This window comes from Pelmatolapia mariae, linkage group LG2 (assembly GCF_036321145.2).
Source record: "Pelmatolapia mariae isolate MD_Pm_ZW linkage group LG2, Pm_UMD_F_2, whole genome shotgun sequence".
NCBI classification, from domain to species: domain Eukaryota; kingdom Metazoa; phylum Chordata; class Actinopteri; order Cichliformes; family Cichlidae; genus Pelmatolapia; species Pelmatolapia mariae.
In genome coordinates, this window is record NC_086228.1 from 34,069,375 (window position 1) to 34,097,010 (window position 27,636).

The following is a 27,636-nucleotide window of genomic DNA, read 5'->3' on the forward strand; positions in this document are numbered from 1 at the left end:
TTATCAATTGCTGTTGACAGTTACAGTTTACTGGTAGTGTGTATCTGTCTTTACTCTTTAGCAGCTCAATTTGGGATTGAACGAAGAGCTGTGTTGACTGGAGACTTCCCTCTGCTGTCTCCCCCCTCCCTTCTCTTTTTCTTTTTATCCCCTTACTCTTCTCCCCAAGTCCCTCTTTACTTCCTCCTCCCTCCCACCAACTCTCCCAGCTCTGCCTCGGCATCTCAGCCTCCCCCAAATGCTTCAGCACCCCCCCCTCTACCGTACACGCACACACACCTCTGTTTGCCCCACTGCTTATCTCCTACCCCAGAGTGAGGTATCAGAGTGGTGAGGGCCTAGCTGAGGGAGTAATGAAGGGTTGGAGCTGAGAGCCTGGCAGGGTGCGATCTGCACCGTCACCCCGAGGAGAGAGAGACAGAGATAACACCTACCTCCCTCACATGTCAATCAAAACCGCTCCCAAGCCCCTGCATGCATGCTTTCGCATGAGCATCACCTATCGAGATGCACAAGGAAATTCATACGGGAAAAAAAGCAGACAAAAGACGTCTGCACACAGACACAACACTCCCACCTCCCCCCTTCAGAAATCTCATATAAACACTGGAACAAATTGTTTGTGCCCGAGCTGACAGCACAGGCAATAGATAGGCGCGTTCAATCACATGCCCTCACAAGCCACCGTTCCATTTAAAATGGCTGCCCATTTCTCTGCTTTCCTCTGATGTGATGAGTTATAGGCAGAATACAGCTTTTCACACATGAAAGTGGAACATGGGCTCTCATTTCAAACAGGACGCCTCCTTCAGGGTTTTTTTTCTGACAATAGGAAGAAATTCCAGAAAGAGTGAGCAGATAATCACACTGGTCTGAATAAAGGTCTTCTAACAATTGCCCTATAATCTGCTCCTGCCTCTAGCCTAATTAGCCTATATAGCAACACAGGCACAGGACAGGAAGCACCATGGTGGCAGCAGTGGTGGTGGCGGCAGACATTATGTACCTTGGCACCTCCTTAACATAGCACATAATGGGAACAAAAGACTGCAGTCACGGTGGAAACAAATGGAAAGGACCTTTTCTGTGATTTTTTATGCCTTCAGTGTTGTGTTTGGCAGGTCTTTAGCTCACCACTGTCTGGTGGTTGACTTGGATCACCTCATCCCCTGGATGGATCTTCTTACACTGATCTGCTGGAGACTGCAGAGGCAAAAAATGGAGGACAAAAACAGACAATGGAAACAAATTTAGGTGAATACTGAGGCAACAAAATCGGTGTTAAATTGGGGTTGGTGGAGCATCAACCTTTCAAATGAGTGAAACAAAAACTCACATTCTCCGTGGTTCCGGTGATAACATGGAGTCCATCATATGTTGATTTTATATACATCCCCTGAAGCGCAAGCAAACACATGTAGGCAGGGTGGATTTAGTATAAGAGTACACAGGGAAATACATCATATGTACAGTACTGTGCAAAAGTCTTGAGCTGCCTCTCGTGTTTTTATATTTTGCTAGATAAATGGGAAATAGGTGCACCGGTTTATGAGCGGTTTACACGGTAATATAAGGGAAAAACAGAGTTTGCATAATACTGACAAACTTGATTGTTTAATACAGCATGAACTCTCTTAGCCAAGCTTTATTGTAATTTCTACAAGTAGTCTTCAGGAATAGTTCTCCAGGTTTGCTGAAGGACATTCAAAGCTCTTCTTTGCATGTTAACTGCCCTTTGCTTTGTTCTCTGTAAAGATGATCCCACAATGCTCTAATAACGCTGAGGTCCAGGCTCTGTAGAGGCCAATCCATGACTGATAGAGGTCCATTGTGTGATTTTCTACACAGGTATGCTGTTACTGTACTGGAAGTGTGTTTGGGATCATTGCCACGCTGAAAAATGAAGCTGTTGCCAATCAGACACCTTATAGACAAGACACCGGAAGCGAATCAATATTTCCATCCCGACCAAAATCCGCCTTTTCCGGACACTGATCCTACCGATTCTACTCTATGGATCTGAAACGTGGACGGTGCTCAAAGTGGACCTCAACAAACTCGAAGTTTTCCAGATGCGTTGCCTTCGGCAGATGTTACGAGTATCACTTCAAGACCGCCTTCGAAATGAGGACATCCAACTGATGTGCGACAACCAACCGCTAATCGAGGAGCAAATTCAAAAACGCAGATCGCGATAGTTTGGCCATGTGTGTCGAATGGACGCGAGCCGACTACCACACCAACTCTTCTGGTGTAAACAACCCACCCAGTGGAGAATCCAACAAATAGCACCAAAGAAAACATGGCTAAAACGTCAGAGATTGCAGAATAAATCTCGACAAGGCCAGGACAATCGCCAACGATCGTCATGCATGGAAATGAGTTGTGAAGGAAATTCGACAACCATTGGCACCCACCATTGGAGTATTGACTTAGGAGCCGATCAAGGCCTAACGCCAGCTAGGGATTAAAGAAGAAGAAGAAGCTAGATAAGACACCACCAATGGCTTGAAATGCAGTCTAAACCATGACAGAGCCTCCACCGTGTACATACATGTTGAAAATTACTTGAACAGAAATTTCCAGTTTGGATTCATCACTCCATCAGACCTGTTGCCACTTATTTTCAGTCCAGTTCTTGTGTAATTTGCTATCAGTTTCTCTCTGTTTTACTTCCTTCCTTGACAGTCACCCTACCACATAGACAATTTCTGATGAGGCTTCAGTGAGCAGTTGGTGGATCAGCTGAAGGACCAGATACATTTCTCAGGTCTTCTGTCAGGTCTTTGCTGGAGGTTTTCCTCTTTCTTAAAGACATTACTTCTCGTCTGCTGTAGATAGGTTTTAGGCCTGCCAGTTTGACTTTTGACCAGGACGCACTGCACGCAATGCCAGGATACAAGTTTTTTGTCTAGAACTTCTTTGGCATTTTCAAGACCTCTGCACAGTGCTGCATATTTATCCTTTGACCTGAAAAGTGAGAACTTCAGACCTAGTTAGGAAATATTTGCTGTGAGACTTCAACTGTACAGATGGATCATTTTAAAGGAAACGCTAACACAAAGTTTCCAGTTAGCCAAGAACCACCAAAACACTCAAACCGCCAGTCCAAATTCTGCACTCATACTTGACTGGGCTTTCTATGAGGCTACAGTTTTACGATCTTCAAACTATTTAGTGACAGTCTGTACCTGAAACATCCAGCTCTCATGACCTTAACCTGCAAAAAATAAACCAAGACCTGGAGTCTAGAAAATGTAAATTAAGAGCTGTATAAGTGCTTCCTGGAAGACTTTTAGGTTAGAAGATGCTATGCAACTACAGGTTGCCTTTCACAGTACAAATATGATTTAATCGATTGTCGAAATAAAATACTTGTTGATATATGCAGTTTTAAAACAGCCTTAGTTTGTTTGATTGTGTACATCCTCAAAGAGGTCCTCACCAGGCCTTCGTTTGGCATGATGCTGGTAAGGTGGACCACCTCCAGATGGGCAGACTGAGAGACCAGAGAGTCTGACGACAGAGAGATGATGTGATCGCATATCCCTGCTAAGGTCTTACACTGAAGATGGAGGCAAAGAGAGCAGGGAAAATGACAGGAAGAAAGAAAAAGGCAGAAAAAGAGGAAGACAGAAAGTTATTGAGATTGGTTTTGGGCCGCAAGGGATGCTGTGACCTAGCTGGAGGAGGTGAAACAGACATTATTTCATCAGATTGTTCCACATCGCCACTTCCATCAATCCAGCGCACAAACTGTTTCCTGTCACAGTCCGTCCGCAGGCATGCCCACAAGACACCGTCGCAGACAGAACAACACATCAGCCGTACTAGCCAGCCTGAGGTGTTCAGTTGACATTTTCTAACGTCTAAATTACAGAGCACAGTTTCCATTTGTTTTTTTTATCAGTAAGATTTGCCTGGATATCAATGAAACAAACAAAAAAAGAAAAATTGTAAAACTGCTGTATTTTTTCCCCACACTGCACTTAAAGCCTATTCCTAATACATACAACATTACCCAATCCAAGCAGCACTCACAAAAAGCATTGCCTCACCTGCCTTTGTTCTAAATAAACCTTGACTATATTTCAGGCTGTTTGTGTGCTCGGTCACGCATGCAGTTTCATTTATTTTTGCCTTCTAATCTTAGTTGATTGACTGCAGGTGGTTTACAGACACTGTTACCCTGCTTATCCTCCTTCATAGCATCTCTTTGTAGTGCATACACACATGCTAGCACACATGCACACACGCTGAAATGTAACAGGCATACATGGAAGACAGACTACAGTTACAGTATGTTTGTGAGTACCATGGCAGTGATGAACCCTGTATGAAATAATCTTCTGATCTACGTCCTAATGAGCAATTACCAGATTACAGTTACGAAACGAACAGAGGAGATCTTCAGTATACACACATGTGATACACATACACCATAGCTCACAGCCTATGATTCATTCAGTGTGAAAGAAAAAGGTGGAGAATCTTCGGCGAGCTTGCTATGTGATGCTGTCTCTCGCACACATACATCCACACACACCTGCATCTTTTTTTCTGAGTCACTTATTTAAAGATCGCCTTGTCTGCTTAGTATTATGTTTATACAGTAATATTATGTTCTAGCCAGCGTGTTCACGTTACGTAATGGCATACCCAGCTCAGGCACCAAACAGCATTTTGAGTTTTAGTGAGGGTGGGTTTAAAGGTTGGTTAGGGGTAGAAACAATGAGAAAAGGTGCATTTATAATCCCGTGTATAGAGCCATGCCAAGCTGAAGCTCAAGTGACAATATTGGGGCTGTACTTGTGCTCCTCTTTGATCATTAGACTAATAGTCCTAACCCGGGATTAATGCCGAGCAGAGAGACAAAAAGGCCACTGGTGCGGCTACTCTCAGCTCCTCTAGCTCTGACACCCTGGACCTTGATCTGACACGCCTCCCCAGCACCAGAGCACAGATTATAGGGAGGTTAACTTATGTGGCTGGCTGGCGTGAGATTTAAAAGCAGTCAAACAGAAAGCCAGACATAGTACACTGCCAAATGGATTAAGCTCTGGCGGAATCCCCCTCCTTCAACAGCACCACCACCACATATCTTATTCCCATTCTCTCCTGTGCGTTCGTCCTCATCGACTCGCGCCTTCTATCTCATGCACATGTACACACCGAGCACGGTTGCATAATGCATCCTCTGCACATGCATGGTCTCTCACATACTCACACACACACTGCAGCAAGTATCAACCAAGACAGAACGAAAGATGGAGAGGCGGAGAAGGGAAGAGGAAGAGAGAGAAAGAAACAGAAAGGCAGGGAGGTGGGAGCGGGAGTCCGGGAGGAAAGGGGGAGAAAACAAGAGAAAGGGAAAACACACAACTAGGACAGTCTTATGTAATTCCTCTCATCCTTATGCATGCATGCACAGAAAACACTCACTCATACACACTTCATGCTCCATCAGACACAGACTCACACATATTCATATCTTATAGCTCTTCTTTTCTATCTCCCTCTCTCTCTCTCTCACACACACACACACACACACTATCCTTGTCCATCTGATTGCTGCAGGCCGTGGTCTAAAAGAGAACAGAGTAGCAGTGAGTTTTGCATTATTGAGCAGAAGCTGAGATAGGTACAACTATCACTACAGTAAACAGTCTGTAATCCCCATGCTGACTATACACTGGAGACTCTTAGATACTGTATGTCTGTCTGAATCAAACTGCATACAGTAGAATACTTGAGTGAAACTGTAAACCCAGTTATGTGAAATGACTGCATTGTAAGTAAGATTTCAGACCGAAAAGAGAGCAGAATTTGAAGAATCACTCCCTTTAAAGCATTTCCTTTTAGAATATTCATATAGACATTGCTGTAGACATTTGCTCCACTGTTTTGGAGCTCTGGATGAAAAAGAGCCAGTTGGAAATGTAATTAATCAACCAGTGTTACTCACGAGTGTGTTTAACTCTTGTTTTCTATCAGAGAGCCCAGTCTAAATCTTCAGTTATAAATATGATCAAATTACTAAAAGCTTACTTAATTTACTTATTTTTTTTATTGCTTTACTTGGTTTTGTTGAAGCTTTGTGCAATGTTGGCGGTAACATGTTACAAAGCAGCAGTACTCAGATTACATTTGCATTGAAATGAGCAACATGATGTTTCCAGTCAATCTGTTACTGTCCCCATCGTTGCGTCAAAAGACAAAAAAAGAGAGAAAAGAAAGTCTTGCTTGGGGTCATGATAAGTCTGTTAGCTGCTGTCAGCCACTAACATGCTCTACTTCAAAATTTGAAGAAGCACTTGTGAGTTAAGTGCACCTTGCTGAAGAAGGGTGAGGCTGAAGAGGCGAACATCATTGCTGCATCTGAGAAACAGGCAGCTTTTAGTAGAAGCTGTAACAAACAGACATGAACCAGCTTGTTGCTGGTTATGTGGCGGAAAAGATGCTACTTATATCCACCTGCTATACCTGGAGGTCAAATCTAAACAATCTGAGATAAATAGTAAATAGTCTGGTTTTTATAAAGTGCTTTGAGTGCTCTAGTAGAGTAGAAAAGCACTTTAATGTAGCAAGTTATCATCTATACTGAATCACCTCTGGCTGCTGTTATTTTGAAGTAAATAATCTTTAATTTCAGGGGTCACTAGGATTCACATGTTAGAAATATGCTGTTTTCTTCCCTCTAATTCACTTTCCAGCTATAATAAAATTCCATCGAGTCAACATAGCACATTGGCTAGAACTAACCTATTTTCTTTTTTACCTAGCAGTGCAATAGAAAAACTTTTTTGGGGACAAGTCCACTTGTCTAAGTCCAAATATAAGTGCCATTCTGTTTCAAAAACAGGGGATAAGATTGGATATTTGTGTTTGTTGTGTGTGCCTGCATGGTTTACCTCACCTTCACTTTATCTTTGTGGAAAACTCACAGTAAATAAGAGCCTGCGAGGAAGCTGGATCTAAAAACAAACAGCTCCTCCTCTCTCTCGCTCTTCATGCTGTTTCCCTCTTTCACACATAAACCTCCCGCACATAACAGACTTAATCATGTGCGGCCCTTTGTCGGGCACTGATGGCTGTGAGCATGTAACTGCGTGTGCAATGGAGCCATTTAAATATTTGAATTTGCCTGATGTCATTGTCCTGTGTCATTATTGGGGCTGTAACAGCAGAGGTAAATGACAGCTCAACCAAAGAGCTTATGGATTACAGAGTATCTAATGTGCATGTGCAAAAATATGCATTCCTTGAGCGTTTTCTTTGCCAAAAGATGCGTCAACAGTTTTTTCTGTGAGCTCCCCCTGCTAACATTTCATTTGGTTTCCTCCACCTGACCTTGAATGGCAGCAGGAAGTGTCCTAAACCAACTGTCAACCCAAATCAGACACTGGCTGCTCAGTCCGTTTCACACGTGGATGCAGACAGTTCTCCGTCATGGATGCACACATTTGCGCGCATGCATACACAACACACACACACATACTTACACGGGTACGCTGAAGCTTTCAGAAGGCCTCGGGCTCATTTGCACTTTAACATGCACAAATTTGTGCCACACACTCGACCAAAAACAAACAGTACGCTGAAGTGCACGCACACACATGCCCACACACGCCCACACACAAACACAAACGTCTAACTGAAGCGCACTCAAATGCACCAGTTTAGCTAATGCTTTTTTTTCTGTTTCACACACAGATTTTCTCTAAATGCTTTTATTTCTCAAAACCGGTGCAGAAGTCTGCCGGTAGATGTGAAATTCTGTTCTTGCAAATACTAGATGGCAGGTTTGTGCAATGAGCCAGCTGCTTGGAAATATGCGGATTACCACGCGCTGCAGTTTCATGTGTGCTGTAACCACATGTGTGACAGTGCAACAATGAAGTGAAGCTAGTTGAGCATGAAAGTTCATTGTTGACCCCAAAAACTGACCGACAACTTTGAATGGTCGCTGATATTATAAGAAAAACTTACCACGTGAAGAATTTTATTCTCTGTCTCATAGACAGTGCAGTCCTGTAGAAAAGAACAAAGAGGAACACATTAAGAAAACATCGATGTGAACATCCGCACTCCAGCTCAAGTGTCTTTCTCTAGTCCAAATATAACATTGAGGAAAGAAGGAAATGAGATAAATGAGATGCCCAACAGGAAGAAATGGAAGGCATGTGGAGAACCTGAGCTATTTTGTTACAACCCCTCCACATTATGTTTGACAGTAGAGTGACGAGCTTTAGATCTACTCTGGGGTCTGGAGCATCAAATTCATATCTGGATTTATAAAATGACTTTATTTGAAGCTTGACGGAGTGTTATTCACCGACAGCTGATAGGTAATGCATTTCTGAGAAGCCAGCCCACTGAATCCACCAGATGTGCACGGTAGCAGCTAATTAATCTGTCTGATGCATTAGTGCGGACGGCGCTGCCACCTTTGTCTGTCTCGCTGCACCCTGGCAACAACATGTTCATTTGGCCCATTGTGGACCTGCGGTGGTCTCTTTCTCCTCGCTCTTCTTTGGCCCTTGTAACAGGGGAGTGTTGTCAGGGTGTTATCTGCTCGGCTCCAGGACTCACTCTGGGCACAAGTACAAACACACTCTCACACACACTTTAAGCAGGCTCTTACTGGGAGGATATGAATGGGGTCCAAGAGAGGAGACATAGTTTCTGTCCAAACAATGAGATGGCTAAAGTACCAGAGTGAGTATGCTGGATGTGTGCACGTACGTGTGTGTGTGTGTGTGTGTGTGTGTGTGTGTGTGTGTGTGTGTGTGTGCAATGTGGTGCATTAACATGAGGAATCGAGCCAGAGGGGAAGCAGAAGGAGGACAGGGAATTATAGGGATGAGAGACCCCCGGTTCACTGTTCAACAGAGCCTAAGTTAGGCAAGGGATGAGGTCTAACAGTGAGTCGATGAGAATGTTGCTTAAGGCTTTTATTGAGAGCCACTCGTCCCATCAGCCATGCTGCAAACAGCTTGTGGCAATGCATGTAAGTTTGCGCATGTACTCAAATCTATAGAAACCAGCTGTAGGCAACAAAAGCTCTAAACATATTGATGTTTCCAATCCAATCCTGCTCTAGTGTTGACCCTTAAATTCAAATCATGACCTTTATTGTAATGGATATGGAAATGGTGGATTGTGTGATGTTTGCAGGAATGTGTGTGAAAGCACCTGTTGTACAATGGTGGTTAATTCTAGGCAGAGCTGCACAATGTTGTTCTTCAGTAATGAATACTCTGTCACACTGGCAAACGGAGACCTAAGAAAATAAAGAATAATAGAGATCATAACCTGAGAAATGTTTCTGCTGTGTAAAAACAAAACATCCAACAGTTTTAGAGAAAAATGTTTGCCTGCACAATTTTTGAGAAATATTGGCATTTGGTGTTTTTTTAATATTTGCGATTTCATTTATTCATTAACACTGTAATTAAAAAAAAAAAATCTAATCTCCATATGTTATCCCCCACCTGTCAAGCCAAGCTAGCAAGTTCTTGGCTGCACCAATTAGATCCACCACTGAAGTGAGAAAATCATTTGGTAGCCTTCGGGAAGCTCGCCCATCATAATGGCCGCCCCTCCGTCTGCCGAGGATGAAATTTTGGAGGTTCTTTGCTGAAGCGTTGAGTTTGTGGGATAGAGTCCGGAGGTTCTCTGTCTCTAGTCCGTAGTTCTGCAGGACAAACAGACAAACTGAGTTCAGAAAATATGTTTATCCTGAGAATTTGAAGTTGGATAAAAACCTCACGACCTTCTGTGGAGTGAGGAGCTTTGCCAAGGAGCAATTAGCTTAACTTAAGTTAGCTAACGTAGGGATTAGAAGACATACATATATACATATATACAAAAACCTAAATATAAATATATATATATATATATATATATATATATATTTCAAAAGGTCCGGAAAGAGGAAATATATATATAGGGTTTTGGGTTGCTGATTTTTTAAAAAACTCTGGATAAAATCATGCTAGCTTTTTCCTAAGTTAAGCTAACCTGACTAGCTAGAGGCACTGACATGCATATTTTTGTTTTGTTTAAGAATAGCGAGGCTAGCTGTCACCTTCTGCTAGTCTGTATTTTACTCCAACATACTTTATCTGTATAACAGACATGATATACAGTCAGTGAATAACTGTATCATCTGATATCTCTGAATGAATACTTTACTGCTGCACTTGATATCAATTTTCTGTTGCATAACCCACGATTAGCTAACATTTTACTGTCAGACAAATGCTGTCACATCCTAGAGTCACACCTGACTCTAGAATTCTTTGATGAGCTCATGGTCAGATTTCAGTCAGGTGCTCAGATGCTGTCACTGCAGACCAAGCTGAAATCATCACCCTCCACCGCCATGCTCGACAGTTGGTATGAGGTTTTTTGCCAAATGTGGCACTGTGCAACACATCTCATCTTTATTCCTGCACTCCCATGTAGAAAATGTATATGAAAGAAAAGGCTTTGTACTGTCATCAGCTTTTACACTCAGCACGCTAACTGAGGCCTGTAGAGTCTGAGATGTTTCTCAAAGTGTTTTTCACTGGGTTGCAGAGATGTCTGTGAAAAGTCTTTTTACATGTCTGTAGCTAGTGATAGATAAGCCTAATTTACTCGAAGACTAAGTGTTTGAAAAATATTTGTATATTTTGTAAGGGCATTTATTTTTTAAATACTTTTTTATACTTATTCTTTAAAGCTATGATCTTTACACAAGTCTTAGCTGACCATGTGCAAAGATCATATTTAAGAAACATGAGTTAAATAAAAACTTATTCCGGGTGAAATTACATGAAATTTAAAAATGTCATCTGGGAATTACTAATAATCATTCAAACAGCCACTAACTGCACTAATAGAAAAACACTGAGCTGGCTGAGTAGCCCATTACTGCACTGGGACCCTTTTAAATAAACAAACACACATACACACATCCACTAATCCACACTGTGCTCAGCATCCCAGGGCACCTCAAGTCATGTCCTGTATGACGGAGCCTGATTCCTGCTGACATAAAGGCTACACACACACACACACACACACACACACACACACACACACACACACACACACACACACACAAGCGCCTCCTTGTGTAGTCAGATCCACAGGCTGAGCTAGACGTATCTATTCCTCCTCTGCCTCTAGATCTATTCTACACAGTCACGACCACAGTGACTACAAAGGATGGAGGGTTTCACAGTGGCAGCAGAGAGAGAGAAAGAGAGAGATGAGGCAACTAAAGAAGTAAAGAGGCAGAAGACAAGAGGGGGGGGGGGGGGGGGGGGGGAGCGAGACGAACAGAGACAGTACCCAGCTATGCATCTTGCTGAAACTGGGTCATGCATACACTGTGTTCTGGATAATCTCCTGTGTTCTGTGCGAATGCAGATGCATGCATGTACATAGAGTGAATGTGTTTGCACAGCTGTAATTAGGCTGTCATATGATTCAGTCTAGAGCTGTGTGCTGCTCTTTGCAGGCTACAGAGCGCTTGAGATGAAGTGCGGGAATAAAAGCGCATGAATGACTTTGACTTTGGAGAAAGGGAGAAGTAATTTTAGCAATGCTTGCGCGCGCGCGTGTGTGTGTGTGTGTGTGTGTGTGTGTGTGTGTGTGTGTGTGTGTGTGTGTGTGTGTGTGTGTGTGTGTGTGTGCGTGTGTGTGATGGAGAGAGTGTGTTAGATCAATACAGTAAGAGAGCGATGCCATTAGAGCACCACCCATCCACCCCCCACCCCCTGCCATTCATGTCAATGTGGTTACCATAGCAGCCATGTTTGGAGTGGCCTCTTCGCTATGCTGGTATTTCTGCTATTGTTCGTACACTGAGTCACAATCACACATCATTTATGACATGTTTGGGTAAAAGAGGGACTTAACTATAAAACCCTGTTGAAAAGTAAAGTATTGCTCAGCTGCAGATTCCTCGGTCAAAGCTTTTGCGCTATGCTTGCACCAAAATGTAGAATATCTATCAATCATAGAAAGAATATATCCATCGTGCCCCTGTTGCTTTCTGCAAAAAGATTTGGCCTCAATGCTCAAATCAGGCAGATGGATTCTGTGCAACCAATGAATTTTACATTTTTACTGCAGGCTTTTTGCATCTCTTCAAAATAAGTCCTGCTGTAATTTTTGTGACTTTTGAGCACTGCATTTAATATAACGGTGATTTTTTTTTAAAACCTTGATTGTCAGGGACATCTATTTACAGTTCAGTGAGTTAAATAAATGTTTAAAAACAGAGCTACATATAGTTTGATTTGTTCGTAATGGCCCCTTTTGTGAGTCTATTCCAAACTACTTGGTAAACAGTTAAAAGACCAAGTAATACATCAAGCATGAGCTGGTAAGCATGGTAAGAAATAAATGTTGCAACTAACTTTGCTTCGGAGTCACAAGATAGCACTGAGAAGGACCCACAAACGAAAGAGGTGCAGGGAGAGATGAAAGTAGAATAAAGGAAATGAGAAAAAGCAGATTTGGACAGTTAGAAACGAAAAGAAAAAATATTTATTATCAGTGAAGATTATGACAAAACAATTTTAATTGTTATGTTATGAAAAGCTAATCACAATCAATCTCATAAATTAACCCAAGGTGTCAAAGTGAGAATCTATCATGGCTGCCGCTGTTTCAATACACAGATACATGCTCAGTCCAAACTTATCTCATGTCACAGTGAGAAAGAAATTCCTTAATGTAGAGCAAAAGTGATAGATGATTGTGATAAAAGCTCTCACTGACATGTTTGTTTTCCAGTGGACAGTTTCTCAGCCTTTAGTTCACACAAATCTTTCAAACCACAGACACATTCAGTATATAGTCACTCTTGCTTCTGTCATTTGCTCTACAATTTCACATCTATAACAAACTGAAAAACAAAGTCTCCAATAAGTCGGAGTGACATGACTCACTAGACGGCCTAATGAATTTAGCCGTTCGGACAAAAAATTTACAGGAGCTAAGGTTTGATTTGTTGCTTAAAGCTGTTTGTGGAAGTCTTTCCTCTGAGTTTATGAAGTACCTGTAGCACCAGACAGCACCAGGATCCTCCCACAGGTGTCTCCAAATGAAGAGAGGTAGTTACACACACTTACTTGTGTATTTAAATAGCTTTAATTATTAATTATTCCCCACCCACAAAAGTAGAGAGAGTTAGGTCAGAACCTAAAATCTAATTATATTATGCACTTTTTTTTACTTTTTAGACAGGTGAGTTGTCACGCAGATTGCCAGAGTGCATCGCTGTCCTTGGGATAAATCCTGAGCTAACATCACAACTATAAGGCTGATTGTTTAGATCTGATGGATGTTTTTTACAGGATACAAAGGGCAAACGTTAGGTAGTGCAGGATAAAGTACATGCAGGTTGGTACTTAGGTAGCACCCTTGTATAGCCGTGAGACCAGTTTTCCAGTGCTTTACTCGTGCACGTTCATTTGAAGAGGAAAAAACTTCCACGGGACACTGATGTGAAAAGATACAAACAAAAATTAATTCCACAGCTTGTAAATCTTCTTACAGGAGTAATCAGGTCTAAGTTATCCTCAACAACAAACATACTACGGTAGGAAAACCGTGTGGCTCCCTCCCGGGATTTTAACTATAAACCAAGCCTTTAAGGCACACGTATTCACAGTTTTACTTTACCAAGCCAACACGAATGCAAGAAAATAATTTTAGTTCAATTATAACCGTGAATTTACTTATTAAATTATTAATTACACAAAACAAGTTTAACAACAAATATAAATACTGAAGTATATGAGCTATATTAACCTGGCTCCCACAACCCTGTTCACATAAAGGGCCACCTTAGCTACTTAGGTAGCACCCTGCTACCTAAGTAGAGTATAGACTCGGGTGTGAAATGTATGGTTTTCAGGGTTTTGATCGGTTTTTAGCGTTATTTTGTTATCGTTTTTTTCGTTAACTTGGTTTTCCTGGGTCTTTTCACGTGTGTTATGAATAAATAAAGTTATTTCCAAGCACAGCTTACTGAAAATTCACTACCCACATATTCTACTTAGTATACATGCTGGGGGCAAAATTTGATTGCACAGGCATAAAAGAAGGAACTTTTCTACAATTACAGCAAGACTGAAAGCTCAGTCAGTTCTTGAAACCTGCATTGATCAAGATCAACAGACATACCAGAGAGGGATCCCAACTTCATCTCTTCTTTATGACCAGACATTTCCTTTTATCGTCCAAATATTCAGCATCTACATGAACCACAGAGCTGTGGCACTCAAGTTTTTCCTCACTAAATATGTTTTTTTTAAAGATTTGGATTTATTGGGTTTAATGTGGGTTTATTTATTCTTTTTTTTATTAGCCAAAATAATTGGAATCATAACGACGTCCCTGCAAGAGAGACTGGGCAAGGAATGAGCAGTGGCATGATCAGACAAGCTGTACACCTGCCAACAGATTAGCCAGATTTTCTAAACATACCAAAAAATGTTGGTACTAATCCCTCTGAACATAAAAAAAACTGTGTGTGCACAATGCAGCCTGTTTGTAGTCTTAGCATTACAATTGTTAGTTTGGATAATATTTCTGTGCTGTTTTTAAGTACACTATAAAAACGGGTAAATGTGGGCTATATTTAAACATGCCTGACTGTGTGTGCTTTCCCATCAGACGCTGATCCATTCCTCGGTCTCACTAATTATCAGTGCAACTGATCGGAATGACGCCAAACAAATAAAAAGTAAAAGTACTCACAGCGGTAGCTTCAGTGGCTCATTTTGTCTGATACTCAGAATTTATGTCCGTGAGCAATTTCCGGACATATGGTGATCGCTACTGCTGGACTCTCATTCCCATACTGGAACATTTGAATGAGAAGAGGTGCTGATTAGCACACACACACACGACCATGTATGCAGACACACACACACACACACACATTCAAACAGCCCCAACTAATCCAGCCATGTGTGCCTGGGAGATAAGGTGCATCCTGCATACTCTTTCTACATTCTCTCTCTCGCTCTCTCTCATTCCCTCTCACCCTCGCTTTCTCTCTCTGGGAGAGTAGCACCTAATTCCCCCTAATTCTCTAATCCCGGGCAGGGCTGCTGCACATACAGTCAGCAATGACCGAGGAAGTACACACAAAGCGAGGCCTGAATGATTTTCTTTTTTTTTCAGTCATTTCTTAAGCCAATATCAATAACTGGTGGAGGAAAATAAACAAAAAACAATATATATACCTTTGAACCTGTGAGTATTTCTGTGAGTTATAAAAGAAGAAAACTCATAGTCAAATATTAAAGTAACTGGGAAAAAGGAGCAAATATCTTATTGTAAAACCTATTTAAACATAATGTACTTTTTAAAAAATCAGCTTCAACACTAGAACCAGCTATGGTTTAAAACCTTTGACAGGATACAATGACTTTATCCTAACAAAAAACAGCAGTTTACTTGGTATCTCATATATCTAGAGAATGTATTATTTTATATATCTAAACAAAACCAGAAAAAACTATAACACATTGTGGTATCCAAACAGGTGCAGTAGTTCATAGTGCTCCCTGACTTTGTCAAATCCATCTACATGTCGTTACAGGAGGGTTGTTGACATGGTGGCTAATCAATAAACCCGATACCTTTAAATGAGTTGATTTTAACAGATTTTACATATGTTTTATTCACTAAACAATGATTGTTCTTTGGTGAAATGTTCACCTGTCATATATGATATACACATATATCACCAGTCACCTTATCAGGTACGCCAGACTGAAACCACTTCTGCCTGCAGAACTGCCTTAATTCTGAGGCACAGATTCAACAAGGTGCTGGAAACATTCCTCAGAGATTTTGGTCCATATTAACATGACAGCATCACACAGTTGCTGCAGATTAGTTGGCTGCACATCCATAAAGTTAAACTCCGATTCCACCACATCCCAAAGATGCTCTACTAGATTGAGATCTGCTGACTTTGGAGGCCATTTGAGTGGCGTGAACTCACTGACATGTTCAAGAAACCAGCTTGAGATGGTCTGAGCTTTGTGACATGATAAAGCAGCCATCAGGTGCCGAGGACACTGTGGTCACAAAGGGATGCACAGGGGATGGCTCAGTTGGTGCTAAGGAAATATTCCCCACACTGTCTGTGTAGGTTCTCCGTCATCCTGGTAATGGTAGTCTAAGGAGCTTGGAAAGAAAGCACCTGGACTTTTTACAGTTTAATCAAGAAACTTAAAGAAGTCCAGTGGCTTTCTTTCCCAGCTCCTTGGATATTCCCCACACCATTACACCACCGCCAGCCTGAACCTTTGATACAAGGCAGGACGGAGCCATGCTTTCATCTTTATATGTAGATGTTTTCCTTAAAGAGCAGTTGAACAGGTGTGCCTGAAAAAATGACTAATGAGTGTATTTTTAAGCTTATTTTATCTCAGCACTAACTATAACTAACTAATAGCTATAAAAGAAGATAACAAGCATATCTAGGAGCTTGTTGACCATCACTCCATCCAGTACTGTACATTTAAAATCATAGGCTGACCAGGGCGCAGAGGAGGTCCACGGCTTCCAGGATGAGCTCCTGGTGTCCTATCCTGGTGACACCCAGCTCCTCCAACTCCTGATGGGTGATGTGAAGCAGCTGCTCTCCCCCCATCTGCTCCCGCTCGAAACTCTTAATGTACTGCTGGAGACAGTCATCCAGGCCTAAGGAGAGTGGAGACAGACACAGATTAGGATGTGTTGATGTATCTGTCGTCTATCACTTTGCGCAGCTGTATATAGAAAAATATTTATATTGGCTTCAATCAGTGATTTAGAAGGCTTTCTGCTCCGAGACAAAGACGGAAAACACGATTAGGAAATATTGTCCCAGACATGACTGACTGACACAAGAATGAGCTCCTTTCCCGAGACCGAATCCTGGCTTACTTTGATGCAACACTGTAGTCAGGCATAAAAACATGCAAATTGTGCCTGCCAAATAGAAAGTAAAGATAAACAGCAGCCTCAAGCCAGGAGCTCTGACTGATCTATGAGCAACTTACTGACAGCTAGAAAACACATCTGTTGGTACACCTTTTCTGTACGGGATGATAAGCTTGATGAGGAAAAAAAAAAGTCTTTTCTCACCACTGCTTTTAACATTCAAGAGGCAATAAAAGAGAAAAAAGAGCGAAAAGAATCTATTTCACACATATTTTGCATAATTAAAGAGCCATTCGAAAGATAACGAGGAAGATGCGAGCAATAAATCGACGTATGACTTGCTGCTGTTACGCTGCGGCTGCCTGCTTTGCACAGAGCCAATCAGCTGCACATAGGCGTGGTGGATACAATTGATCGATAAGAGCCTCTGGCTTTGATTCAAATATAGTCAGCAAAAAAAGGCGCATCTCCCCACAGACCTAATGAACGAGCCCGCTCCAAAACGAGCAAACACAGAGCAAAAAAGTTGCACAAGAGTAAGCAAATCCATGCGCACACACATGCACAGAACCACAGTTAAACACATAAGGTACACTCTGTCCCCCTACGAGCATGGACTTCAAACACAGTGCAATTACAGCTAGTGTTGCTCTTCAGGGTCTTGACACCTCTGTAGATGCCCGTTGTTAAAGCCTAGCAGAGCTGTGAGGAAAACACTGATGCCCAAGGGATGCAAAGCTTAAGAGCAGACAGTGCGGTAGCACCTCAACAAAGTCACCACACATGCGTATATAGAGTACACACACTCGAGCGAGATATCTCTTGGTCTTCGTGTGCCATGGGAGATACCAGAACGGGGGAAAAAAGCCTGCTGTTGCTCTGAGTGACATGCAGACAAAGTGTTGTTACATATAGCACAGCAGAGCCATTTCAAAAGCAACACATCAGTGACACCGGTAGCAACACAAGTGGAAACTGTTTAATAGAATAAGTTCCCCGTGGAAAAGCCCTAATGGCCCACATGTAAGCATGTGTTTCACAGGTAATGATACAGTGTTGCAACGTGGAAGGCTTGTGTGATAACTTAGTCTGCACATGAATTAGGTGCATATGAGGACTTGTTTTCATATAGGCAATATTAGTATACATCAATACCGTTATTCAAGTACTATATTATAATTATTATGTTTCACACAATACAAAATTGAGGTACTGGTGCTTCTACCAGTTGTGTATTCCTGTTTTAAACAATTCATGCTTTCAAATTCAACCGAACAACTACTACTGTTATAACTTGCACATTATTTTTCTCATTTTATATATTCGAACTTATTGGAAGTTACACGTTTTAATGCACAGGTACAACGCAAAATCTGTACTTTTCTAAATATTCTAAATAGTCTTAATTATTTAAACGTCTTCCAGTACCCTGCTCTGTCTGCACACTACAACCTGGGTTTGCCACTTTTATCTGTACTTTAATCTTAACAACTGTACACTACTCTGTTTTTGTAACTATTGTCCATCATGTAAATATTTTTTTCTGTAAAAATTGTGTGTGTTTGTTTTCTGTGTCCTGTTCTGTTTGTATATGTACTTTTCTTTTGCTGCTGTTACAACCAAATTTCCTCTAGTGGGACAATTAAAGGATTATTCTATTCTAAATAAAAAAAATATTTATGGCTTTTTAAAAAAATCTTAAGAAATTATAACATTAAATGCAAAACATTTGATAGACCTTTAAGATATAAGACATGGCCAGGTTAGACATATTAGATGGTATGTAAACTGTTTTGAACTATATTCTCCATTTTGCTAGGAATATAGGAAACTAAAATAATTAAAATACAGGATATGTAAGGTAAAAAAAAGAAGAAAAAAAAAACCCCAGTTTGTATGAGTCAATATTTGATTTGACAACCTTTACTCTTCATCACAGCCTGAACTCTCCCGGGCAAACTTTCTTGTCATTTCTTTAAGTCGTCTTCAGGAATAGTTCTCCAGGCTTCTTGAAGAACATTCAAAGCTTTTCTTTGGCTGTTGGCTGTATTTTGTTCTGTTCTCTATCAGGATGATCCCACACTGCTTCAATAATGTTGAGGTCAGAGCTCTGGGCTGGTGAATCCATGATTGATAGTGTCATGGATTGGTGTGTTTTTCTTTCCAGTAATGCTTTTACTGCATCGTTAGTGTGTTTGGGATCATTGCCGTGCTGAAAAGTGAAGCTGTTGCCAGTGAGATTCATTCATTCATTCATTTCTGCGCTCATAATTTCATCATTTCTGACAAGATCTCCAACACCACTGACTGAAATGCATCCCAAACCATGACAGAGCCTCCACCCTGTTTTTTATAGATGGCTGCAAACACTCACTGTCGTGCCTCTACCTTGACCATACATACTTGATGATTTGAACCAAAAATTCTACATTTGGATTCATCGATATATCAGACCTGTTGCCACTTATTTTCAGTGGCGTTCTTGTGTAATCTGGCATACCTCAGCCTGTTTCTCCCTCCTCCTCCACAGAGACCATTTCTGATCAGTACAACAGTAAATGGAACAACTGAAGGGCCAGATGCATCTTTTGGTCCTCCGTCAGGTCTTCACTGGATTTTTTCTTGTTTCTTAAGAACGTGCACAAATTTCAGATACTATTCAACTGCTGCACTTTTTTTTTTGGCCTGCTGCTTTTTCGACTTCTCCACTTTCCTGAAATTTTTTTTCACACTGCACAAAAATATGCCAAACATGACAAGTTTTAGTTCTTTGGGAATCACCGTGTTGGTGCAAAAATACTATTTCCTGCGTTTGGCAGTTTTTAAAGATTCAGCTAAAGAAATTGTATGTCTTTGCATTAGGCTACAGGTAACAAAGAGATACAGTTTAACACTTTGCTAAGTTGTCTGTTGTGTTTAGATGCAGTGCTGGTTTGCCCTTTGAGTTGTTTCTTTTTATCCTCGAATGATTCATTGGTCACTGTTATGTGGCTTAACAAACAAACTGAAAAAACATCCCTCTGAAAATGGTCAGATATAAGAACTGGAGTTTAAATGAGTGAAAAAGCAGCCAATGTCTAAAGAAAAACCTTGAAAAGAGCTTCAGAACAGCTGGAGAACTATTACTAAAGGCCACTTTAAAAAATTACAAGAAACTCCATTTGTTTTACAAGACTGCTCTTGTTGACAAATGCTTGAGTAAGGCCAAGTGCAGTGCTATATTCTAGTATTATATTCAAATTAGCTTGTTTTTCTTTGAACACACCCTGTTCATTGCTGTGGTAAGACAGTCTGGTACAGTCTCATAAATCATCACCAGAGCTGGCAGAGACACGCACAAGTGGACTCGCTCTGCAGTCTCCTTTAGCCGGCCGCCAGCTTTAGAAGTAGAGAACATGGAGATAAAGCAGAAAGACAGCCTGCAGCTAATAAATAGGGTGCCTGAATATTTTACTCCTGACCCTCACTGTGAGAGGCGAGGGAAGAAAAAACTGTGCTGGCTATCTCACAGATGGAAGTCTTTATGTCCACAAGAAAGGTGAGCCTTCCTCTCCAACTAATACCTCTCTATCATTTCTTTTTCTGCCACTCCCTCCTTGCCCTTGTCCTTCCCCACTTCTCCTTCTGGCGCAAGGGAAACACATTTTAATAGGGACCACGTGATGCAATCGGGGCCCCTTTATAGCTTATTCCATCACGACGCAAATGCAATTTCTGGTGACAGTGTAATATCTTCATTGCACATTTAAGATCGTTTGAGGTGGAAGAAAGAGTTTTAGGCACTTAAGATTATCTCAGTCCGGGATTACACGAAGAAGGAGAAGTCACCGAGACAGCCTAAATCCACACAAGACGCTTGGACACTCTCCCTGCAAAGTATCCCAAAAAACTCTGAACCTAATGGAATAATTCCGTAAATCAATTTTTGATTATATTTGCTTTTTTATTCTGGACTAATTGATAAATAAAAATTATTAAAGCCAACTCATTGTGCTTGAAGTGCATAAGGATTATAATCACAGTACTGTAAATTATATGGAGATGTGATGAATAAAGAATCAGAGGTCCAGGCTGACTAAGAGCGCCTCCTCTGGGAAAACCACCTACTATACCATAGTTATGGTATTTCCCACCTCTGCAACACACACACATTTAGATGCAAATAGATTATGCACACACATTGTAAGTTGTTTTTTTTTTCCAAATATATGCACTCACACACGCTCACACTCGCATATGCATTAAAACGCACGCATACATCCACAGAGTGACACACAGCTGCTAGCCAATCAGATGAGTCAGAATGCCTTCCCCCCTAGAGGACAAACAGCTGATCCGGGTTCATCTGCCGAGTTCATGTGCCAGCTGGAAATAGCACATGGCGCACAAACGCTGCCACAAACCAGCGCTATAAGAGACAAGCTTTCTCAGCACCATAACCTCACCAGATCGTTAATGATATTAAAATGTTGCATACTCAGATGACACAACTGCGCCACAGCGAGTGTGTGAGATGCAGTCACTGAATCCTCGCATCAGACAGTTTGCAGTGTTTAGAAAATATGAAAACTGACCTCACTCTCCTGTGCAGGACAAACAAGCCCACCCGAAATACACAAAAAGCAATTTTGAATGTGAAATGTCTTTCATAGTCATAAGCTTGTTCTCGTACCCTCTGGGAAATATTCTAAGGAATAAGATGTTTTATCATAGCTTATTTGTAATTATTCTCCAGTGGGCTCAGGCCACTCAGTGTCTTTCCAGTAACTGTTGTTTATTTTCCCGACACAGTTCAGGAACTGTAGTTGCTGAGTCTCAGCATCGCTCGTAACGTCTCTGATTTCTGCACCTCAGACGACATCTGGTAACAGAAATGTGTCAACTGTCAACAGTGTGACTTCTCAGACAGTTTTGATCGATAGTATTTTTCTTTTCTTTTCAAATCAAGGCTACTGCCTGCAGCCTGACATGAAATGACATCCCGAGTATTCACAACAGCATAAATTCTCCCGTGAAAGGTTGTGGACTAGAGTCTGAGCAGCACTTTTTCACATCTGGATGATCAGACTTAGGTTTTTTAAATGAATCATTACTGAACTACAGGAGGAGACAGGACAGGAAATATTATATACTCTTATATATTGTACATATATTTATTACTTTCAGATTTAGCCATTCTTATATTTTGCTTGTTTTACGTTATTGTATTTTTGCACAACTCTGTTGCTTGTGAAGCTCGCACACAAGAATTTCACTCGCATGTACTGTACCAGTGTACCTGCACATGTGATGTGACAATAAAAGTGATTTGATTTGATTTGATTTGGTAGTATTACCAGTAGTTTTGCATGTATGCTATTCATGTATATTACTAGTACTGGACTCTCTGTAACCATCAAAACCCTGAGGTGTGGCATTCTTCAGAGGAGAAAATCAGCACCTCTGTGGCCGTCTTTTATTTAATCCACTGCTCTCTGTCATGGTCTTGCTGAAATCTTTATCCACTTTTCAGCACAAATTGCTGATTGCTGTCAGTTCCAGCAGGGTTTTCTTGGATATGTTGCCTGGATTAAATCCCCCGACAACATTTCAGTAGGATTCTATTGTCCCCTTTGACTCTTTATCATTTAATAGCCGTTCATTTGTTGTTTTTGAGCCATTCTTTGGTGGATTTGTCCATGTTTTTAAAACTGTTATCCTAAAAAATCCTGCCACACACATCTACTGTTAAAGAGGCCAACCATCTTTGATTTGTCTTTACAAAGCACATACAGATGCCTGCTCTTTGCCTGTTTGTTCACAACAATATGCAAAATATGGGTTTGGTTCCTGACCCAACTGCTAACCTTCACATTGACACAGGAGTCAGGAGAGCAAGCTGCACATCCTGTGGTGAAATTTGCGTTAAAAGGGTCGCTCCTTAGCCGCTCCCAAATTTGCAGTTGCTTCAAACGACTTTCCTTAAAGTGTAATTATTTATTTCAAATACTTCAGAGATTTTTTTAAAATCCTTTCCCAGACTTATAAGCATCCACAGCTTTTTCTCCAAAGACTTTGGAGAGCTTTTTAATTCTTGGCATGATGACACGGCACAGACAGCAAAGAGAAGACCAAACCCAAGATCTCAGGGCTAATTAAGACAGGTTCCAGCGGTCACTCAAAATGCTAATTTTCTGTTATGTTTGAGTATATTACCATTATCAGCAGACACTGCTTCAAAAGGTGTCTGCTTGTCTGCTTGTGTAAATATTTTTCTCTGTACTTTTTTTTTTTATGCTGTGTTGCCTGCAAGGCCATTTTTCTCTCTTCTCTCTTTTAGACGTGCAGTACTCAAAACATTCAGCTGGAAGAGAATATGCAGTCCGACAGGGAGAGATATAGATTTTAGTCATATGACTGTAGGTTCTGAATAGTAGATCTTTTAATTTTTTTTATTTTTATTCTTAAAATTACTGTGAGATTAACCGATTGACACATTTGTCTATTGTTTTTAAAATATGAATGTAGCAAGCGCAGTTATGTTTTTATAACCTCAAGTCAAAGGCCCTGTGTTGTTTGTGTGTTTCTCCTGTGTCGGACTAATGCGTTAAATAGATCCCTATAGGAAACACTAAGGGATCCCTTGATCCTGACCATCCCTGAATCCCAGAGTGCTAAGCCTTGAGCAAGCATCTCATGTTGACAGCTTCATCCACATTTCATGCGGTTCCCTCCAATCTTTTCCTCTTTCCTGGGCAAAATAAACCCCTCCCGTTCGGAAACACAAGGGTTGCCAGGCAACCAAAGGGAGAGATAGGCCTCAGAGCAGAAGTGAGCGATCAGCAGTTGCTTCCCCTCAAGACCTTGCACTGATACTAAGCTAAGGATCGCGCACACACATTAAGCACACAAATAATAACACTGTAGCCTGTACATGCCTTCCACTATGGCTGAAAGCCTGTTGAAGAGTTCTTGTTCTTAGAGTTGAGTTTGTCTCAAATTGGAAAAAAACCAACAACTTGCAGAAAACAGGCTTCACCACCTGGCTGTTAATGTCAGCTGAAATCAGTCAAACCTTCGTCCTTCTTTGAGACAATGTTTGGGTCAGTTTGTGGCCTGGGCTAAGAGTGGTGACAAGCACCAAAGACTCCTGTCCTGTTGCCTTACCCTCCAACTGTGAGATCCGAGCCGGAGTAAGTGCATCGGCGAGCGCAAGGAAAACACACAGCTCTCACTAAAAATATTCCTACTGTGAAATATTCATCACATCATGCCAGAATATTCTTATGACTGTGGCATTTTAGCTCCCCTGTACACTTCAAGTGCACCACGGCATCTTCTCTGAGATCCAGCTTGCAGGGAGGTGCCAAGAGGCAATCTCACGGAACAGGGTCAACCAGAAAACTGCGAGGAGTTCACGGGCAGAGCTTTACTCTGAGGATCTGACCTACCTGAGAGAATCTGAAGTGACTACAGTAAAGCTGGAATAGAAAGACTGATAATATGTTAACATAAGCTTTAGTTTTACCTCACAAGCCCCAACTGTCTCTGTTCTAACCCATTTGATCCAGTTGTTGCTGTAACTGGAGATGAAGAAGAGCTACAAACTTGCACATCTTTCGAAACACGTTTACATTTGAGCTGCAACTTTACATAAAATCTGGATTAATTTACTGTCTGCAAAGGACCTCGGGGTGCTCGGGGGAGGCAATCACAGCAGGTAATAATTTTGAGCTGATTAAAAAGGTGTATGTTAAAAATCTAACTCTACACGGCTACACAGTTAGCAGCGAGAGCAGGGGAACGAGCCATTTAGCTGCTAGCAAGAAGTTGGTGGAGAACAAAACAGAGCTAAAATAAGAGTCGCTGTTTGACTTACATTTATTTTAGTGCCCGGATACTTTCTAACTTTATGATCATAGACTCCAATCCAGTCCACTAGACAGCTTTAGAAGATGTGAATTAGAGATCGAACTTTTAACTGTATTTGAACAGGTTTTACAGCTTTTCCTACAGATAAAGACCTCCACCTCTATTTCCAGTCATACTACACCAAAGTACAAGGATATTTTCTCTCAGTTAATGAAAACTTTATATTCAAAATTTACCATTACGGGACAGTCTGAGCAATAAACTACCAGAGCATTTTCTGTAACTGTACAAGTTTATGTACTTTCATTGGTGTAGCCAACTTCACATCAAAGTGGGCTGCATATGGCACATGATGTGAAATGAGTTTGACATCTCTGGTCTAGCCTGTTACATTGCAACAGCATCCTGGCCACTCTAAATTATTGGATTCAAGCATTTATATTCCAATGAGTCTGTGATTGCCAAAGAAACCTACAACTTTATACTGTAAAAACTGTAACTGCGGTTAAGATTTTTTTTTTACCTCACAGGCATTAACAGCAGTCAAATGGTTTTTGCACAAAGAATGAACAAAACTGAATGTAGTTTCACAGCAAGCTGTTAGTGTGCACCATAAAAGGATTTTATAGTGCACATTTGCTGGCTTAATTAGATATTTCAAGTGATCCCGTTTGTATATTATAAGACCTCGTCTGAAGTCTTTGGCCCTGGGTTGAAAAACTTCATTTGATCCTAACATGTTTGGCTGTAAAACGGCAGCCCCGGAACAACAGGTGCAAAATCAATCCAGTAACGGACATGTGAACACACACACACACACACACACACACACACACACACACACACACACACACACACACACACACACACACACACACACACACACACAGGCCCCTCTGTCCGAGCAGCCGGATAGACCGGGTGCTTTGATATGATGCCCACTGCATCCCCTATTCTACACCCCGCTCTGCCACCGCCTCTCCCTTTCGCCATCATGCCCAGCATTCCCTTTTCACGCACCCTCATTTCCTCCCCCATCTTAGGCTCCTCAGCCTTTCTTTCATTTCGCTTTGCGCCTCCCGATCTCTGAATTCATGTCCCCGCGGTCTCTTCTCTCTATCTGTCTCTAACTCGAGGCAATGAAGCAGGCGGAGGGGAAACATGTGAATATGCGCATGGGTCTAAATGAGTCTGGATGTGCGCTGGGCATCTGCGTGTGCGTGTTGCTGCTTCCCCATCTTATGACATGTGCCGTGACTCCCAACATGATCAGATCTGGTTTCCATGACTACGGATGCCCCACTTTAAAGCTGCTGCTCCAGAGTTTTTGTATGCTCGTGTCAGCGTGCGCGCATTCCTATCCTATGCTTCGCAGCATCGGTGCCCATACGTGACGCTTGCACCTCAGCATTTCTTTTGTGAATAATAGAGGACACGAGGAGTTTCCGCGTGTGTGTCCCCCCCCCCCCCCCGCCCCATAATAAGGCACACTCTTCAATCTTTAATGCAGCTGAAACTACGACAAGCACACAGTCAGAGCCGGGGGGAAGTGTTCTGCAACACAGACTTCCTTACCATACCAGCGGGAGACGCAATCAGAAGGCACAGTATGGAATGATGCTTAACATGGTCCTTAACACTCCAGGAGACTTAATCTACCACATAACATTGAGAGGAGCTCTTTAATAAGATCACACTACTACACATTAGTGAGCTGGAATCTTCCCTCCATCTGAACACAGACTACAGTCCTATAGTCATCCACAGCAACCTCGCGCTGAATCAAATGTGACACCCCACCATTTACATCGAGATCGTTCCAATACATTAGCGCACGCGGAGAGGTAAGAGGGATTACTGCAGGAAAAGTGAGCTGCCTTATTCATTCATTTTCCTGTCAATGTATGCATCAGCAAGCTGCCGATACCGTGTGGCTGAAAGAGGACTCAGAAACAAGCCCAGATTGGAGCGCGCCACGCTTAACGCATCCACTGCGTCTGCACACACCCTTGGAGATGCATCATGCGCTCACACACGCACATACATAGAGGAAAGTCCTCCGGTGTGGGTGTTTAAAATCAAAACAAATGCTGATGAGTCATCTTTCTGTGAGGCTCGCCAGTGTTCTGCCGCTGGAGTAGTCCTTCTACAGCAGCGGGAGATACAGTATGGTCTGCTATAGCTGTGTCAGGTTTTCTGGCTGGGGCTGCAGAATATCGTGTTTCCGTTCATATAAAAGGAAAGGGCTGTGGAGGAAAAGGAAAAGAAGAAGAAGACATGCCGTCCCACACAGAAGAGCAGAGCTTGTGTGGTTGTTGTTGTTGTGCTGGTAAGGGATGGATTCACAAAAATGTAGACGGGTATCCGCTGATTGATGCCCAAATCATCACCCACGCTCACGGATCACTTAAATGGCTCATTTTGTTCCAACAGCTACAGCTTCTGGCTGCTTTTTGCACATTCACACAGCTGACAAAATATTCGAAGTCATGGATATATATATATATATTTTACTGACTTTTCTTTCAATAGTTTTCAGACTTTTGCTCGATTCTTGCACTAGTTCATAACATGTTTGAATGTGTTTGTTGTTTCTCTCTTTCGTCAAATGACAGTAAACACATTTTACAGGCACAGCATTTACACCATGAAAAAAGGAGATAATTTTGGCTTCTTCATGCGGGGAAAATATCAGTTTATCTTAATGTTAGTTGTCGGCACCCACGTGTTTGCTAAGTGTTTGCAAAAGCAAGGGGGGATTGCTGAAGTACTTCTTCTTAACAGAAGGTCTCAGAGTCACTGCTCTGCTAAAATGGTCCAAGAGTACTTAGATCG

At 41.6% G+C, this 27,636-nt stretch overlaps 1 protein-coding gene across 4 annotated transcripts in view; it reads right to left on the reverse strand.

Moving 5' to 3' along the window:
- Positions 1 to 27,636, reverse strand: part of si:ch211-26b3.4 (connector enhancer of kinase suppressor of ras 2) — a 66,074-nt gene that overhangs the window by 35,784 nt on the left and 2,654 nt on the right. For all 4 annotated transcript variants that reach the window (XR_010096569.1, XM_063499097.1, XM_063499090.1 and 1 more), the window contains exons 2-8: positions 16,565 to 16,728; positions 9,495 to 9,697; positions 9,196 to 9,283; positions 7,990 to 8,031; positions 3,446 to 3,565; positions 1,337 to 1,396; positions 1,135 to 1,203 (exon numbers count right to left, since the gene is read on the reverse strand). Coding sequence is in view for 3 of the 4 variants with exons in the window: in XM_063499097.1 (XP_063355167.1) it covers positions 1,135 to 1,203; positions 1,337 to 1,396; positions 3,446 to 3,565; positions 7,990 to 8,031; positions 9,196 to 9,283; positions 9,495 to 9,697; positions 16,565 to 16,728 (746 nt within the window). In the remaining variant the exon portion in view is untranslated. The remainder of the gene's footprint in view (positions 1 to 1,134; positions 1,204 to 1,336; positions 1,397 to 3,445; positions 3,566 to 7,989; positions 8,032 to 9,195; positions 9,284 to 9,494; positions 9,698 to 16,564; positions 16,729 to 27,636) is intronic.